This window comes from Orbicella faveolata, unplaced genomic scaffold, assembly GCF_042242905.1.
Source record: "Orbicella faveolata isolate gen_17 unplaced genomic scaffold, um_ofav_v1 contig_3, whole genome shotgun sequence".
NCBI classification, from domain to species: domain Eukaryota; kingdom Metazoa; phylum Cnidaria; class Anthozoa; order Scleractinia; family Merulinidae; genus Orbicella; species Orbicella faveolata.
In genome coordinates this window covers 20,536,827-20,552,500 of record NW_028301558.1, presented here as the reverse complement: position 1 = coordinate 20,552,500, position 15,674 = coordinate 20,536,827, and the positions used below count along the sequence as shown (strand labels likewise).

Below are 15,674 nucleotides of genomic sequence, written 5' to 3'. Positions count from 1 at the left end.
CATGACAATAACTGATTCTCACCGCAATATTTCAGATACTTGAATTCAAATCCAACGGACAGCATACCACAGACTAAGAGGTAGATGAAAATCAGGTGCTGAGTGTTGGATGCCATTCTTCAAAGAAGATAAGGATGCCTAACAACAAGACACAATCGTGATCAGCACAAGGGAACACCTACTTCAACATCTATTTCAAAATGTTTCAACATTATCCGAAATTAATAAATAAAGTAATAAAGACAACACTTCTCCAAGTTTTAGGTTTCTTCGTTTTCCCAAACTTCAAATATTCGTCAAAATGTTTCGCCAAAATTTACTGAGCCCAGTATGGAAACGCTATGTTAGTGTGTACTAGGCCTCCGTGGTACACCAATATGGCGGCCGGAAAATAATGTAACCATCTGGAGCTTACTTTGACTATCTAGGCGACTGATCATCTGTACTGAACAAATAAGCTTTTACATGAGCACTTTTCCTACTACCCTAACTTCTAAAAAGGCTAAAAATCATGAGAGAAGTATACACTTTTCGACACTCGTCGTGATCGTAGCTTTGTGACGCATCGCCATAACTCTGAAAGTCAAAATGCGCTGGTTTCCAAACAAAGCACACGATCGAGCTGTAAAATTGTCAACAGATCTTAATTTACCGCCTCTTATGCCTGATGAGGATAAAAACTTCGGTGGCTCTTTAGTTTTGGATTTTAGAAACTGATGACGTTACATGAAAAGATCTTTATTTAACCAAAACTTTTTCGCCTAAAGTTTGGCGTTGACCTTAGACTTGCATCGAGTACGACAAAACAAAATTACAATCTACAAATTGCAAATAAAACATGATATGATAAAGGGAAGAGAATTTACCTTGTTTGACGGGACAAGCGAAATGCAGCATGTATGTGTTAGTACAGCAAGGGAAGCCTTTGCAAAGCGTTCCTTCAAAATATATTGAAACCGAAAGTAACACGGCATGACGTCATACACAGAGTGCAACATCAGCAAATACATCAATTACAACAAAAATGGCATATTTTCCCCTCTTTCTTGCGGCATAGGAAACTTCGAATCGTATTTGTTAGATTTATAAGGAAAGGATACAAAATTCTCAACAATTTATGGTGTAGCGAAATTTCTGGTTCAATACATTCTTTTAAATTCATCGTTCAGTTTCGACCACACAAAATTACCCCTGCATTGTTGTTAATGACAGACGAGTGAGAGGCAGGAACAGACGCAGACAGGAAGTTTACGTTCGTGCTTTTGGCAAGTTTTCTTTCCCACTTCACTGAGTTTCGAAACTGCCATTGTACCATTTATGACTTGATAAGTTTAACGAAAAGCCGATCATACACGCCAAAAGAAGAAAATTCGATTTTCAGCTGGAAGTACAATACAATACTGGTTTATTCATCATGGTCTATTCATCATGAATAAACTAGCATTGTATTGTATTGTCGGTCTCTGTCTGTGATCAAGCTAACCAAAGCTCCTTAAAAGGGGTCGTTGAACTGTGACAAGAAGACCGAAACTTTGCAAACCGTTCTTGTTTCAGGGTGACGGTCAAAAACAAGATTATGTCATAACGTTATACGAGGAAAAGAATTTAAAATTCAGCAGATAACTGTAAAATGATTGACTCTTCTCTCCTTAGTTCGTTTCCATTCATGTGCCATAGGAATCTTCGGATCGTAATCGTTGGATCATTCAAGAAAAAAATTACCAAACACGAGCATTTTTACATTGGCAAACTTTCCGGTTCATTAAGTTGTTTTCCTAGTAAATTCATAATTCAGTATTCACGGATCCATAAAGACATTGAATGGAGGGTTTCGTAGTTCGGCACCATGTCTGTATTATTTTTTTGCCTGTGCACGCTTTTTGGCCCAGGCCCAGTTTTTCATTGTTTATGAACCAACCGTAGGCAAGTAACCTAATTTCGCATGCAAATAGCCGTAAAATCATCAACGTATAATAAATCGTATGGTTTAACACTAAATTCATTCTGCCACGACTAACTATAGCATGTGATTACTGAACTAGATCTGCGTGGGGATTTTCAAGCGGTAACATTGATTAGAAGCGAACAAACGCATTTTGATTCAGAGACATGCCCCCAACCGTGCATCCCTCCCTTTAAACTGCCTTTTCAACTTGGCTGTTCTTTCTACCCAACGTGAGGTAAGCATCTTTCTCTTTGTGAAATCATAACCTAGGCTTTGTAAGAGACGCAGCCTGTCTCTTGCTCTAACATCCGTTAGAAAGAACAAAAAGACAATGAGGAAACGAGCAGGCTCGCCGTTCGCATATGGGGCTCGTTAGCTCAGTTTGCCTTCTCCGAGCTTTTTTGAGCGAAATAGAGAAGATCGCAGTCTGGGAAGATTGGGAAAGATCATAATACCAAAAAACAATTCGGCGCTGTTCAAAAGTTTGTCGAGGTTTAATTTTTATCTGATGTCATCCGAAATGAAGTTGTATACAAAAGACACCAGTTTTGTAGCTTGCCACCGAAAAAAGTATTTAGAATGTAAATTTGTTCATTACTTAAGGTGGCTCCCTATAGTTTTACGATCGCACGCGCGCTTAGGACGAAAGCTCAAAGGAAAACGTCAGTGTTTTTCGATATTTTATGATATCAACATGAGCACAAAAAGGGAAACTGAGAGTGAATTTTCTCGCATTTCCTGCGGTGAAATTCCGTGAAATTTGGCAGACTGGTAATAAATATCTTACTTTAGTTGGAGCTTGTTTCTCAGCGAAATCTATCTGACCAGTTTTTATGCAGCGGTAAGAGACACAAATTTGCAAAAATCTAAAACAACTGCCATTACAAACCATACTTTTTTCGTGTTTAAAATTGGTATCCCGCCGTATTCAATGTACCGTAAAAAGTTTGGAAAATTTCACCGAAGGAAATTCAAGAAAATCACAAGTAAAGCCATGAAATTGGGAAACAACGCATTTCTTTTGGGCATTTATAATTCAACATTAAAAGCCAAGATTTTAACACAGATGATAGTAAATCAACATATCACCATTGCTTATTACATATAATAAGTTTGAAAGGACTGGGTAAACGAATGTAAAAACAGCATTCAAAACATAACACTAGCGCGGGAACCGTGATAAATGATTACCCTATAGAGCCACCTTAACTGACATCCATGGCTAACCATCAGTCAACGTAAAAGTTAGTCAGGTCAGCCTTAACATATCTCACTTTGTACTAAGTTCTGTTGTTCGCTTTGTCTAGCTTCTCTGCTTTAAAGTGGCCAAACACAATTTCCGCGCACACTCTTGCTAATGCGACTTAACGCGCGCACAAGGATTACACAAACCAAACATGTCGATACAGCGATCATTTTATTTGGTCAATGCCCTCACTATCTGTGCTTTTTTAACCGCGCGGCCATAGGCCAAGAGCAGTTCTTGCTATGCTCGGGGTTCCCTCGATTTTGGGGGACTTAACACAAGAACGGGTCTTTTCTCTACGCACGCTTAAGGGCCCATTAACCGATTCATGCGCGCGCTCGCGCGCGTTGCTAAGGAGGTAAAATTTCACTTTCGGTCACTTACGTCAGCCTGAGCACGGAAAATAAAAACAACTCAAAAACTTGCAAATTCGCTTACATTTTAGATGCTTTTCTTTGTGTTTCGCAAAATGCAAAGTAAAAAAAGTACAAGCAAAGACAAAATAGGAGAAAGAGAGAAAAACAAGAGCAATAGAAAGAGAAAAACTAACTCCGTGTGGCTTTGTTTGATCTTACCGAAGTGCGCTGGTAATGTAAATTGCGCACGCGCTGATAGGGTAACTTCCAATATATATCGGGCGCACTTCCGGTTTCTTTAAATGCTAAAGGAAACGCGGTTTTTCATTAAATCCAGCCTTTTTCGACAAATGTCGATTACAGCCAACGTTGGCAACATAGCTATGCATTTCTTTTTCGAAATCATGCTTTTTTCAGAAAATTACGAATTTTTCAATATTTTGAAATGCTTTCAAAATCTGACCTTTTAGAAATGAAACAAAATCGATGCATAGCGTAATGAAGATTTAAATTAAAATATTAAATCAATGAAAAAAATCCCGATAAAGTAATTTGCCTGGGAGCCTTTGCATTTTTTCTGTATTAGTCACATGACCATGGGCGTGGCCTGATGACGTCATCACTAGTGTTACTGATCATGAAAAAGTTAAAACACATGGAATAACTCTGAAGTAACTAAAAATGACGAGGTTATATGAGAATAAATTTTCCCTAGCAACGGTTCGAAAAGATCGGTTAATGGGCCCTTAAGGAGCGAGGTATACATGCAGGCTTGCTTCCTTTGCCTTTTATCCTTTTATCCGATTGCACTTGCCTGTGGATTTCAGTGGTAATTTTTTTGCGATAATCAATTGTACTTATCAAATATGGATTTTGTTATAAGATAAAAGTAGAGGCAAGAATCCCTTTAACGGAAATCATGAGAGAAGTATATATTTTTCGACAAACGCGATCGTAGCTTTATGACGCATCGCCATATATAAACTCTGAAATTCAAAATGCGCTGGTTTCCAAACAAAGCACACGATTGAGCTGTAAAATTGTCAACAGATCTTAATTTACCGCCTCTTATGCCTGAGAAGGATAAAAACTTCGGTGGCTCTTTAGTTGTGGATTTTAGAAACTGATGACGTTACGTGTAAAGATCTTTATTTCACCAAAGCTTTTTCGCCTAAAGTTTGGCGTTGACCTTAGACTTGCATCGAGTACGACAAAACAAAATTATAATCTACAAATTGCAAATAAAACATGATATGATAAAGGGAAGAGAATTTACCTTGTTTGACGGGACAAGCGAAATGCAACATGTATGTGTTAGTACAGCAAAGGAAGCCTCTGCAAAGCGTTCCTTCGAAATATATTGAAACCGAAAGTAACACGGCATGACATCATACACAGAGTGCAACATCAGCAAATACATCAATTACATTAAAAATGGCATATTTCCCTCTTTCTTGCGGGATAGGAAACTTCGAATCGTATTTGTTAGATTTATAAGGAAATGATACAAAATTCTCAACAATTTATGGTGTAGCGAAATTTCTGGTTCGATACATTCTTTAAAATTCATCGTTCAGTTTCGACCACACAAAATTACCTCAGCATTGTTGTTAATGACAGACGATTGTGAGGCAGGAACAGACGCAGACAGGAAGTTTACGTTCTTGGTTTTGGCAAGTTTTCTTTCCCACTTCACTGAGTTTCGAAACTGCCATTGTACCATTTATAACTTGATAAGCTTAACGAAAAGCTGATCATACACGCCAAAAGAAGAAAATTCGATTTTCAGCTGAATATACAACACAATACTCGTCTGGTTTATTCATCATGGTCTATTCATCATGAATAAACCAGTATTGTATTGTATTGTCGGCCTCTGTCTGTGCTTAAGCTAACTAAAACTCCTTAAAAGTGGTCGTTGAACTGTGACAAGAAAGCCGAAACTTTGCAAACCGATCTTGTTTCAGGGTGACGGTCAAAAACAAGATTATAACCTACAAATTGCAAATAAAGTTTGACAATATAATGGGACGAGAATTTAGCTTGTTTGAAAGCACATTCCCTATTTTCAATTGCCCATAATGCACTGTGTTTCCCCCAAATCTTACATAAAGTATTGTTGTGAAATAGCGCTTGGTTAATGCTTCATTTGCGCTTGACGAAGGCGTTTTTCCCAAAACGTCTATAAATATGCCACTTAGCACTTTTTGTCAACTTAAACTAAGCAATTCAAATTAAAGTGATATACAGCAACAACTCTTTTTTATTGTTGTGAAATGCAGAACTCCCAAAAGCATTTCACAACAGTAGTTTAAGCAAATTTTTGGGAGCAAACAGAGTGAATTATGGGCAATTGGAAAATAGAAAATGAGAAAAAAGAACATTTAAGTCGTTAGTCTCGAAACCTAAACTAATTATGTCATAGCGTCATACGAGGAAGGGAATTTAAAATTCAGCAGATAACTGTAACATGATTGACTCTTCTCTCCTCAGTTCCTTCCCATTCTTGTGCCACAGGAATCTTCGGATCGTAATCGTTGGATCATTCAAGAAAAGAATTACCAAACCCGAGCCTTTTTACATTGGCAAACTTTCTGGTTCGTTATGTCGTTCTCCTAGTAAATTCATAATTCAGTATTCACGGACCCATAAAGACATTGAATGGAGGGTTTCATGGTTCGGCGCATGTCTGAAGATTGGGAAAGATCACAATACCGAAAAACAATTCCGCGCTGTTCAAAACTTTGTCGAGGTTTTATTTTTATCTGATGTCATCCGAAACTAAGTTGTATACAAAAAACACCAGTTTTGTACCATGCCACCAAGAAAAGTAATTAGAAGGTAAATTTGTTTATTATTTAACTGTTATTTTTAGTCCGTCTTGTGATCATCCGTGGCTGGCCATCAGTCAACGTAAAGGTTAGTCAAGGTCAGCCTTTACATATCTTACTTTGTACTAAGTTTCGTCGCACGCTTTGTCTAGCTTCTCTGCTTTAAGGTGACCAATTATAATTTCCGTGCGCACTCTTGCTAATGCGATTTAGCGCGCGCACAAGGATTATATTTTATTTGTTCAATGCCCTCGCTATCTGAGCTTTTTTAACCGCGCGGCAATGGGCCATGCGATGTTCTTGCTCTGCACGGGGTTTATTAACCGCTCGGCTATGGGATGAGCGCGGTCCTTGCTCTGCACGGGGTTTATTATTATTTACCACCCGGCCATGGGTCGAGCGCAGTTCATGTTCTGTACAGGGTTTATTTTTATTAACTGCGCGGCTATGGGTCGAGCGCGGTTCATGTTCTGCACGGGGTTTATTATTTTTAACCGCGCGGCCATAGGCTGAGCGCGGCTCATGTTTTACCCGTGGTATATTTTTTTAAATTTTTTTTTTTTTTGAGTTTTGTCAGTGACCAGACCCAAACTTCCTCCCGGCCAAACTTTGAATCACGCAACCTGTGATGTTTTTTCGCCAAAAGCTGTTGAAACATCAATACACGGACAATGTTACGGATATTGTTTTCTTTATTGCGTGTAAAATATATTTTCTTTTGGCTTTTTTAAGTGTTGGATTCGAAGGGAATAAGAAATACGCTAAAAAAGCTATTACGTCAGGAATGGAATGACTTTCGCTACGTGACAAATAAGATCGTGTTTACTTTGGAAGTTTATTTCGGCAGAAGCGACGGTCATTAATTTATTTGCAATTTTGTGAGTAGGCTTGTGGTTTTAGGCAAATGAAGTAAATTCTTTAGCTGTTCCAATTCCAGCGAGCTCGGTGATCAGAAGGAAAATTAAACATTTACAGAGGTAAACAAGGACTTGCCAGAACTCGCAGCGCTTGTGCCAGTGGTAGGGGAAAAAACACAACCGTTCCAAAGTCGCGTGACTACTTTGCTTGCCCTTTACTCATAGCAAAAAAATTAAAAAAATTAAATTTGACTTTAAAGGGAGAAAGCTGTTTATTAATAGCGTTGTTAATAGCGTTATTAACCGCGCGGCCATGGGCCGAGCGCGGTTCATGATCTACCGTGGTTTATTTTATTAACCGCGCGGCCATGGGCCGAGCGCGGTTCATGGTTTACCTGTGGTTTATTTTTTAAAAATTTTTTTAACCGCACGGCCATGGGCCGAGAGCGGTTCATGGTTTACCTGTGGTTTATTTTTTTAGCCGCACGGCCATGGGCCGTGCGCGGTTCATGTTCTACCCGTGGTTTATTATTATTTTTTAACCGCGCGGCCATGGGCCGAGCGCGGTTCATAATCTACCCGTGGTTTATTATTATTAACCGCGCGGCCATGGGCCAAGCGCGGTTCTAGGTTTACCCGTGGTTTATTATTAACCGCGCGGCCATGGGCCGAGCGCGGTTTTAGGTTTACCCGTTGTTTATTTTTTTTTTTTGTCGGTGACCAGACGCAGACCTCCGCTCGGCCAAACTTTGAGTCACGGAACGTCTGATGTTTTTCCGCCAGAAGCTGTTAAAACATAAATACACGGACAATTTTACGGATATTGTTTTCTTTTTTGTGGGTAAAATATATTTTCTTTTTTTTTTATCAAAGCGTTGGATTTAAAGGGAATAATAAATACGCTGAAAAAAGGTATTACGTCAGCCATGGAATGCGCTGACGTTGCAGCTTTCACTTTCGCTACGTGACAAATAAGATCGTGTTTACTTTGCAAGTTTATTTCGGCAGAAGCGACGGTCATTAATTTATTTGTAATTTTGCGAGTATTTCTTGTGGTTTTAGGCAAATGAAGTAAATCCTTTGACTGTTACATCGCCGCGAGTTCATAGATCGGAAGGAAAATTAAATATTTGCAAGCCAAGCAAAGAACGTGTCAGAACGTGCAAAGATTACGTCATTGGTAGGGAAATAACCACCGTACTAAAGATAGCCGTAGATAACGCAATTCTTCAATTATGTGACTCGTGTGACTTGTTTGCTAACCCTTAACTCAAGGGAAAAAAACAATTAAATTTAATCGTGACTTTAAAGAAAGAAAGTGGTTTGTAATAGTGTTCGTATCTTCATGCCCATAGATATCCCGAAGAAAGTTCCAGATTAAGACTATTACGTCATCGGAGATGTCACAACGGCTACGACTGATGGTGCGATAATAGAGTTTGTGTTGATTAAATGCTGTGATGTCTACAGTAATCAATGAATCATCAAAGATTGCTTTGGAATATGCACTGCGTTGCGACTGTAGTACTAAGAAAACAGTTAAATTTTAAAAGCGCGGTTATAAGATCTAACAGATCTTCTTGTTATTTTTCTTTTGTCGGTGACCAGACGCAGACCTCCGCTCGGCCAAACTTTGAGTCGCGCAACGTGTGATGTTTTTCCGCCAGAAGCTGTTAAAACATAAATACACGGACAATTTTACGGATATTGTTTTCTTTTTTGTGGGTAAAATATATTTTCGTTTTATCAAAGCGTTGGATTAAAAGGGAATAATAAATACGCTGAAAAAAGGTATTACGTCAGCCATGGAATGCGCTGACGTTGCAGCTTTCACTTTTGCTACGTGACAAATAAGATCGTGTTTACTTTGCAAGTTTATTTCGGCAGAAGCGACGGTCATCAATTTATTTGCAGTTTTGCTAGTATTTCTTGTGGTTTTAGGCAAATAAAGTATATTCTTTGGCTGTTTCATCGCAGCGAGTTCATAGATCGGAAGGAAAATTAAATATTTGCAAGCCAAGCAAAGAACATGTCAGAACGTGCAAGGATTACGTCATTGGTAGGGAAATAACCACCGTACTAAAGATAACCGTGAGTAACGTAATTCTTGAATTATGAGACTCGTGTGACTACTTTGCTAGCCTTTACTCATTGAAAAACCAATTAATTTTAATCCTGACTTTTAAAAGCGTGACTCGTGTGACTATTTTTCTAGTGCTTTACTCGTGGAAAACACCAATGAAATTTTACCATGACTTTTAAGAAAGAAAGCAATTGTTAATAGTGTTGTTATCGTTCATATCGTTTATATCGTTCATGCCCATACATATCCCGAAGAAAGTTCCAGATTAAGACCGTTACGTCATCGGAGATTTCACAACGGCTAAGACTGATGGTGCAATAATAGAGTTTGTGTTGATCAAGTGATGTGATGTCTACAGAAACAACAGAATCATCAAGGGCTGCTTTGGAATGTGCACTGCGTTGCGACTGTAGTGCTAAGCAAACAGTTAAATTTTAAAAGCGCGGTTATAAGATTTAACAGATCTTGTTTTTTTTAGTTTTGTCGGTGACCAGACCCAAACTTCCTCTCGGCCAAATTTTGAATCACGCAACCTGTGATGTTTGTTCGCCAAAAGCTTTTCAAAAAATTAATACACGGACAATGTTACGGATATTGTCTCCTTTATTGGTGTGTAAAATATATTTTCTTTTGGTTTTATCGAAGCGTTGTATTCGAAGGGAAATAATAAATACGCTAAAAAAGAAAGCTATTACGTCAGCCATGGAATGCGCTGATGTTGCAGCTTTCACTTTCGCTACGTAACAAATAAAATCGTGTTTACTTTGTAAGTTTATTTCGGCAGAAGCGACGGTCATTAATTTATTTGCAATTTTTCGAGTATTTCTTGTGGTTTTAGGCCAATGAAGTAAATTCTGTGGCTGTGTTATCGCAGCGAGTTTGGTGATCAGAAGGAAAATTAAATATTTGCAAGCCGAGCAAAGAACATGTCAAAACATCCTAGGATTACGTCATTGGTAGGGAAATAACCACCGTACTGAAAATAGCCGTGAATAACGGAAGTCTTATTAGTGTTGTTTTCGAATCGTTCATATCGCTCATGCCCGTACATATCCGGAAGAAAGTTCCAGATTAAGACCATTACGTCATCGGAGATTTCACAACGGCTACTACTGATGGTGCAATAATAGAGTTTGTGTTGATCAAGTGATGTGATGTCTACAGTAAGAAAAGAATCATCAAGGACGGCTTTGAAATGTGCACTGCGTTGCGACTGTAGTGCTAAGCAAACAGTTAAATTTTAAAAGCGCGGTTATAAGATCTAACAGATCTTCTTGTTTTTTTTGTCGGAGACCAGACGCAGACCTCCACTCGGCCAACTTAGAATTACGCAGTCTTAAATGTTTACTCGCCAAACCTTGTTTCTTCAGGGTCAACAAAAATCTCAGATTACGAAGTCACACCGAACTCACGCTTTGCAAAAAAATCTCTTCAAAACCCTGACTTCGAAGCGATATATCACTTTAGCGTTAATAGCTACCACACATCAGCAGACGGTAAATCTATTCCTTAAGAATCCAGCTTTATCGTGTTAAAATTTCAGCGAAATCGAACAAAACCAGAATTAGTTAGGATTTTTTTTGTGACCTCACTCCCCAGACTTGACCTAACAAAGGAAGCCACGGTCGCCCATAGCAGCCGAAAAACACGAACATAACAAAGCCGACGTTTCGGCCAAAAAGCTCCAGAATTATCGCCTAAGAGCTTAAACTTGAATGGGAACATCTTATCCGAACTTTTTTCAACTGATTTAGACGAAAGAATGGCCTCGGTGGGCTACAAAAAAGACCAAGAGAAAAAACAGAACAAGACAGCAGAACAAGCCGATAATATTTCACCGCGTGGCTTTCGGCACGAAAACGAAAATACAGCTTACTTCTGGATGAATTCAGCCTTATAAGCCAGCAACTGGTCCCAAATTACTTTCTGTATCCTTACAAATGTCCTGACTTCCATCTCCGAAAGATTTTGCCCCAATTTTGAGCAAATAAACATTTCGCCGACGGCGACCGCCATTACGGTGGCTTGCGTACTAAATTAGCTAACTTGACAAAATTCTCCCGAGGGGGGATGTGACGAAAAGAGCCGAAAAATGGCCTGTAATTGGCTAATTATGAGATCATCCCACTGTCCAAATTTGGTGAGAATCGAAAGTAACGCCAATTTTCTGTCACGTTTACAATCTGTGGCCACTGGAGTGACCAAAATCGATACATCGGTCGGGATAGAGTTTTATTATTAAATTATATGACTTGTGTGACTACTTTGCTAGCCCTTTACTCGTGGAAAACACCAATTAAATTTAATCATGACTTTTAAGAAAGAAAGCTGTTGTTAATAGTGTTATTATCGAGTCGTTCATATCGTTCATGCCGTCGTCGGAGATTTGTCAACGGCTACCACTGATGGTGCAATAATACAGTTTGTGTTGATCAAGTGATGTGATGTCTACAGTAAGAAAAGAATCATCAGTGACTGCTTTGGAATGTGCACTGCGTTCCGACGGTAGTGCTAAGCAAACAGTTAAATTTTAAAAGCGCGGTTATAAGATCTAACAGATCTTCTTGTTAATAGCGTGATACTCGTTTCTTTTCGTATCATTCAAGGGTATGTCCCGTGGGAACTTCCAGATTAAGACCATTACGTCATCACCATAGTTTTCCTAAAGGCTTAGAGCGATGGTGCACTAAATAATACAGTTTGTGTTGATCAGTTGATGTGGTGTCTACAGCAATCAATGAATCATCAAGGACTACTGTGGAGTGTGCACTGCGTTGCGACTGTAGTGCTAACATAATAATATCTTCTAACATCTTCTTGTTTCTTCATAATTGTACACAGTGTATTTATGGCTTTACTCTTTTATTAAAAATGTATGGTAGAAAAGGCAGCAATGCAAAGAACCCAGCAACTCTCAGATTTTTCATTTTTACGAAAGAATCCAGTTAAATGCAGCGCATTCGTATTAAGGCAAAAAATTGCGGAATAGCTTTCTTGGAAATACCCTATTTCTCGAGAACCACTCGTTAGAATTTCACGAAATTTGCCACGAAAATACCTTAGGAAATAAGTAACTGGAATATTGAAAACAAATTGAAATTTAACAGAGGCAATTCTAGATATTCCAGTTAGCCTTTTACAAGGGATAATTAAAGGTCTCTCTGTTAAACTATTATTAAAATAGTGTTAACTTGTGAGCATTGTTACAATCATGGTGCATGCAAATGAAAAATAAAATCTAATCTAGATTTTCTGCAAACAAACATATTCAATTTTAAAATGCCTGTTTATATTTATTCATGTTGCCATGGCAACGGCGCATACGTCGGCGTAGCTACCAAAAATCTGAAGGATCAAGGGCTTTAGAGAAAAAGGAAAATGAAACACAAGTATCAAAACTGTGTTCGGTCACCTTAACAGAGTTTTTCGAAGTTTTGGAAATCAGCAGTGCGACAAACATTCTGTGCAATAGTGTCGAAAATATGACCGGGTAACATTATCTGCGGACGGCTTAGGGAACACATCCTTTTCGCTTATCCCACGAATTTCACTGCAAACTTAAAAAAAAAACAACTTCAAAAATACGGTCCAAACAATTCTACGATTTTCAATCGATCGAAGCCAGTGTTTTGGAGGTCATCAAGTCTCGAAAACTGCAACAATTACGTCGCTCTTCTAAACATGAAGCATTCCAGAAAGTAAAACACAAACTGGATTTAATGGAACAACCATACCTTGACAAAATACATTCTCGCTAAGGACAAATGTGAACGGGCTATAAAAGAGCGTCGGAGTCTTGTGTTTAGGTGACGAAATTAGCATCCAAAGCAGTCCTTGAGTTTTCTTTCCTGCTTTTCTTTTGCCTGCTCCTCCACTTCGTATCTAGCTTTCCATTCCTAATGTACAAGCAGCTCGTCCAGAAATAAATCTTTCCCGTCGTCGCTTGAAATACTGCAAATTTTTATCAAAGCTCTAAGCAGTGAGTTCATAGTTGTCGAACGTGCTCGATCGAAGTTCATTTCGGAGTCTTCGAATCGAAACTTAACTCTGACTCCAGTGACGAAAAAGAAATGATTCTTAAACAACACTTGGACGTTTTAGTCCCAAAATATATTTGAACGATTAGTCTTGCTTTCCATTTTACCGAACAAATACAGTGAGCTGACTGAGGCGCCATTGCGTTTGGTTGCTGGGTAGACGTCATCAGCAACCGCCGCCCCAGACTCCCTAAAACGTAGTCGCGCAACACTTCCAGCGCGACTTTGAAAGGGCATACAAAATCGAGGATACAACCAAATTCAAAATTTTTTTCGTCCAAATGCTTCGAATAACAAGTGAATTCGTTTTAGCAAAAAAAAAAAAAAAAAAAAAAAAAAAAAAAAAAATTGGGGTTAAGTGCACTTTAAGGTTAGTGGCAGCAGTAGATTAAAAGCCGTTGGAAGCCCCTAGACTCTCATTAGGTCTTGTATTAGCGCGTTCACCGACTATGAACTGTCCAATACTTGTTCACCATTCACTGATCGTAAGGGAGACGTAATCTTGGACTATCACGTTTACAATAGCTTAAGGAATTTAATGTTTCAACCATTCTGCTTTGCAGTAAAGTCTACATCACCTAGAGTTTAGCCTCTAATGACTGAGCTTATATATCTTGTACAGTTTATACTCGTTGCTAATTATATTCACTGTGGTAGTGGCCAACTCGAAGTTTCTGCCCCTTCCGCCACTACAGACTCCTGTCTTGTTAAATGAAATTTTGCATTTGTGTTTAATTCTGCTTTTCTGCTGTTAACATTTTATTGTAATACGACTTAGTGTAAACAAAAGAATTGGGTTGAACTTGGACATAATTAAGAAAATGCATTCACGTTTTCTCTCAGCAGATGGGAAAAGCAGGTCTAGCCCAGCCTTTAAGGCATGTTGTTATTCTGACACAGTTCGTGTTGGTGGGTTGGTTTGTGGCGTCTGGTTTGTGTTGTTTAGAAGATGTTCATCCGGGGAATTGTACCTGCAAACCTTTTGGCCGCACCCGGATCAGGGTAACTTGTACGGGAATTAAGCAAGTGCCACGTGATTTACCGTCCAATACGGCAAAGTTGTAAGTGAGGCGAAATTACATTTATAACTTTTAAAATATACCACTCACTTTAATCTTTAATATTTTCCAGAACCCTCCTCAGATGAGTCAAATTACGAGAAATGATTAAAATGTCCTCAGTTGTATTCGTAGTCAATTGCATGCAAGTTTTAATATAGTTCCACTTAATGTTTTTGTTATATGGCTCCACAACGCTCCCAAATACTGCCTGTTTCCTTAATTATATATGGTCAAGTGAAGTAAAAATGCAACAATCAAAGCAAATAATCCCTTGCTTTCGTTTCGATACTGTATGGTCACGGTGGTATAATACGCAAAGTCAAATATCTCTGTCCTCCCTCCAACTCCTTCGTTTAGTTCTCTGGTTACGATAAACGTACACAGACTGTTCAAGACACAACACATGTTGGCCACTAACATTACGAGTCTTCTAAACTTTGCTGGTGCTACCATGGTTCTCTTTCAGAACTCTCTCGGCAAATCATTTGAGGTCGATAGAAGAAGACGCCTTTAGAAATTTAACATTACTTAAGGCCATGTAAGTTGATCAGCTTAATGGAAACACAAGCTAGCAAATCGTATTTTTGCAGTGAAAGTAATAGCTCAGACTCAGCACAATTCACAAAAATAACACGTCATTAGAACCTATAGCCGTGACTCAATTACTAGCTGTTGTTCGGGAAAGATCAGACCAGACTCGAGAGATCGGCGGGAATCGAGCGTGGACTAACTATGAAAAAAAAGCCTAACTTTACATTTAAATCACGAGACATTGTTTGTACTAAACCTTTTAATGTATAGTACATTCAGTGAGACTGAAATGGTCTGACGAACGCAAACCTTGTCGGCGTGTTCTAAAATCTACTTCCTAGCTTCTTCGTCCATAGGTCGTTTTCAACTAATGTCATCGCCGCCATGTTGGATGATCATTAACTACAGAATTCAAATAAGATTCATATTCTGTTAGAGAACATAAAATCACGTCATGACAGAAATACTTGAAACCGTAACCACATATAAAGCACAAACGCCTACCCAATCAGGACACGTCCTAGAGACAAAAAGACTCCATTTGAATTCAAACAGTTAACTAAAACTACTGTGTTTTCTTTTCAGAGATCTTTCAAGGAACAGCTTGAAGTCTATTCCACAAAACACTTTCCGGAATCTGAATCTACTGACAAACATGCAAGTAGAGTTAATCTGATTTGTGTTACAGTCAAACTGGATCTTTGGTTACGAGCTCTCTCAATGTGCC

The 15,674-nt window shown here is 38.7% G+C and overlaps 2 protein-coding genes across 2 annotated transcripts in view; one reads left to right on the top strand and one right to left on the bottom strand.

Annotated features, from left to right (window-relative positions):
* Positions 1-1,023, bottom strand: part of LOC110067533 (uncharacterized) — an 8,151-nt gene extending 7,128 nt beyond the window's left edge. The window contains exons 1-2 of the mRNA XM_089298366.1: positions 867-1,023; positions 23-138 (exon numbers count right to left, since the gene is read on the bottom strand). Of these exons, the coding sequence (XP_089154492.1) occupies positions 23-116 (94 nt within the window). The 5' untranslated portion in view covers positions 117-138; positions 867-1,023. The remainder of the gene's footprint in view (positions 1-22; positions 139-866) is intronic.
* A 991-nt stretch (positions 1,024-2,014) lies between these two features.
* On the top strand, positions 2,015-15,623 carry LOC110067534 (leucine-rich repeat-containing protein 3B-like). The gene is made up of 4 exons (XM_089298699.1): positions 2,015-2,180; positions 14,199-14,416; positions 14,883-14,954; positions 15,533-15,623. The coding sequence occupies exons 2-4, from the start codon at positions 14,202-14,204 to the stop codon at positions 15,621-15,623; spliced, it is 378 nt and encodes a 125-aa protein (XP_089154825.1). The 5' UTR covers positions 2,015-2,180; positions 14,199-14,201.
* The last annotated feature ends 51 nt before the right edge of the window (positions 15,624-15,674 follow it).

Bases quoted from the DNA above. Each gene is read 5' to 3' on its own strand.
- LOC110067534 (XM_089298699.1), top strand. From the start codon at position 14,202: ATGGGAAAAGCAGGTCTAGCCCAGCCTTTAAGGCATGTTGTTATTCTG. The intron at 14,417-14,882 runs GTAAGTGAGGCG...GTTCTCTTTCAG, and splicing joins CCGTCCAATACGGCAAAGTT to AACTCTCTCGGCAAATCATT. The intron at 14,955-15,532 runs GTAAGTTGATCA...TTTTCTTTTCAG, and splicing joins TTAACATTACTTAAGGCCAT to AGATCTTTCAAGGAACAGCT.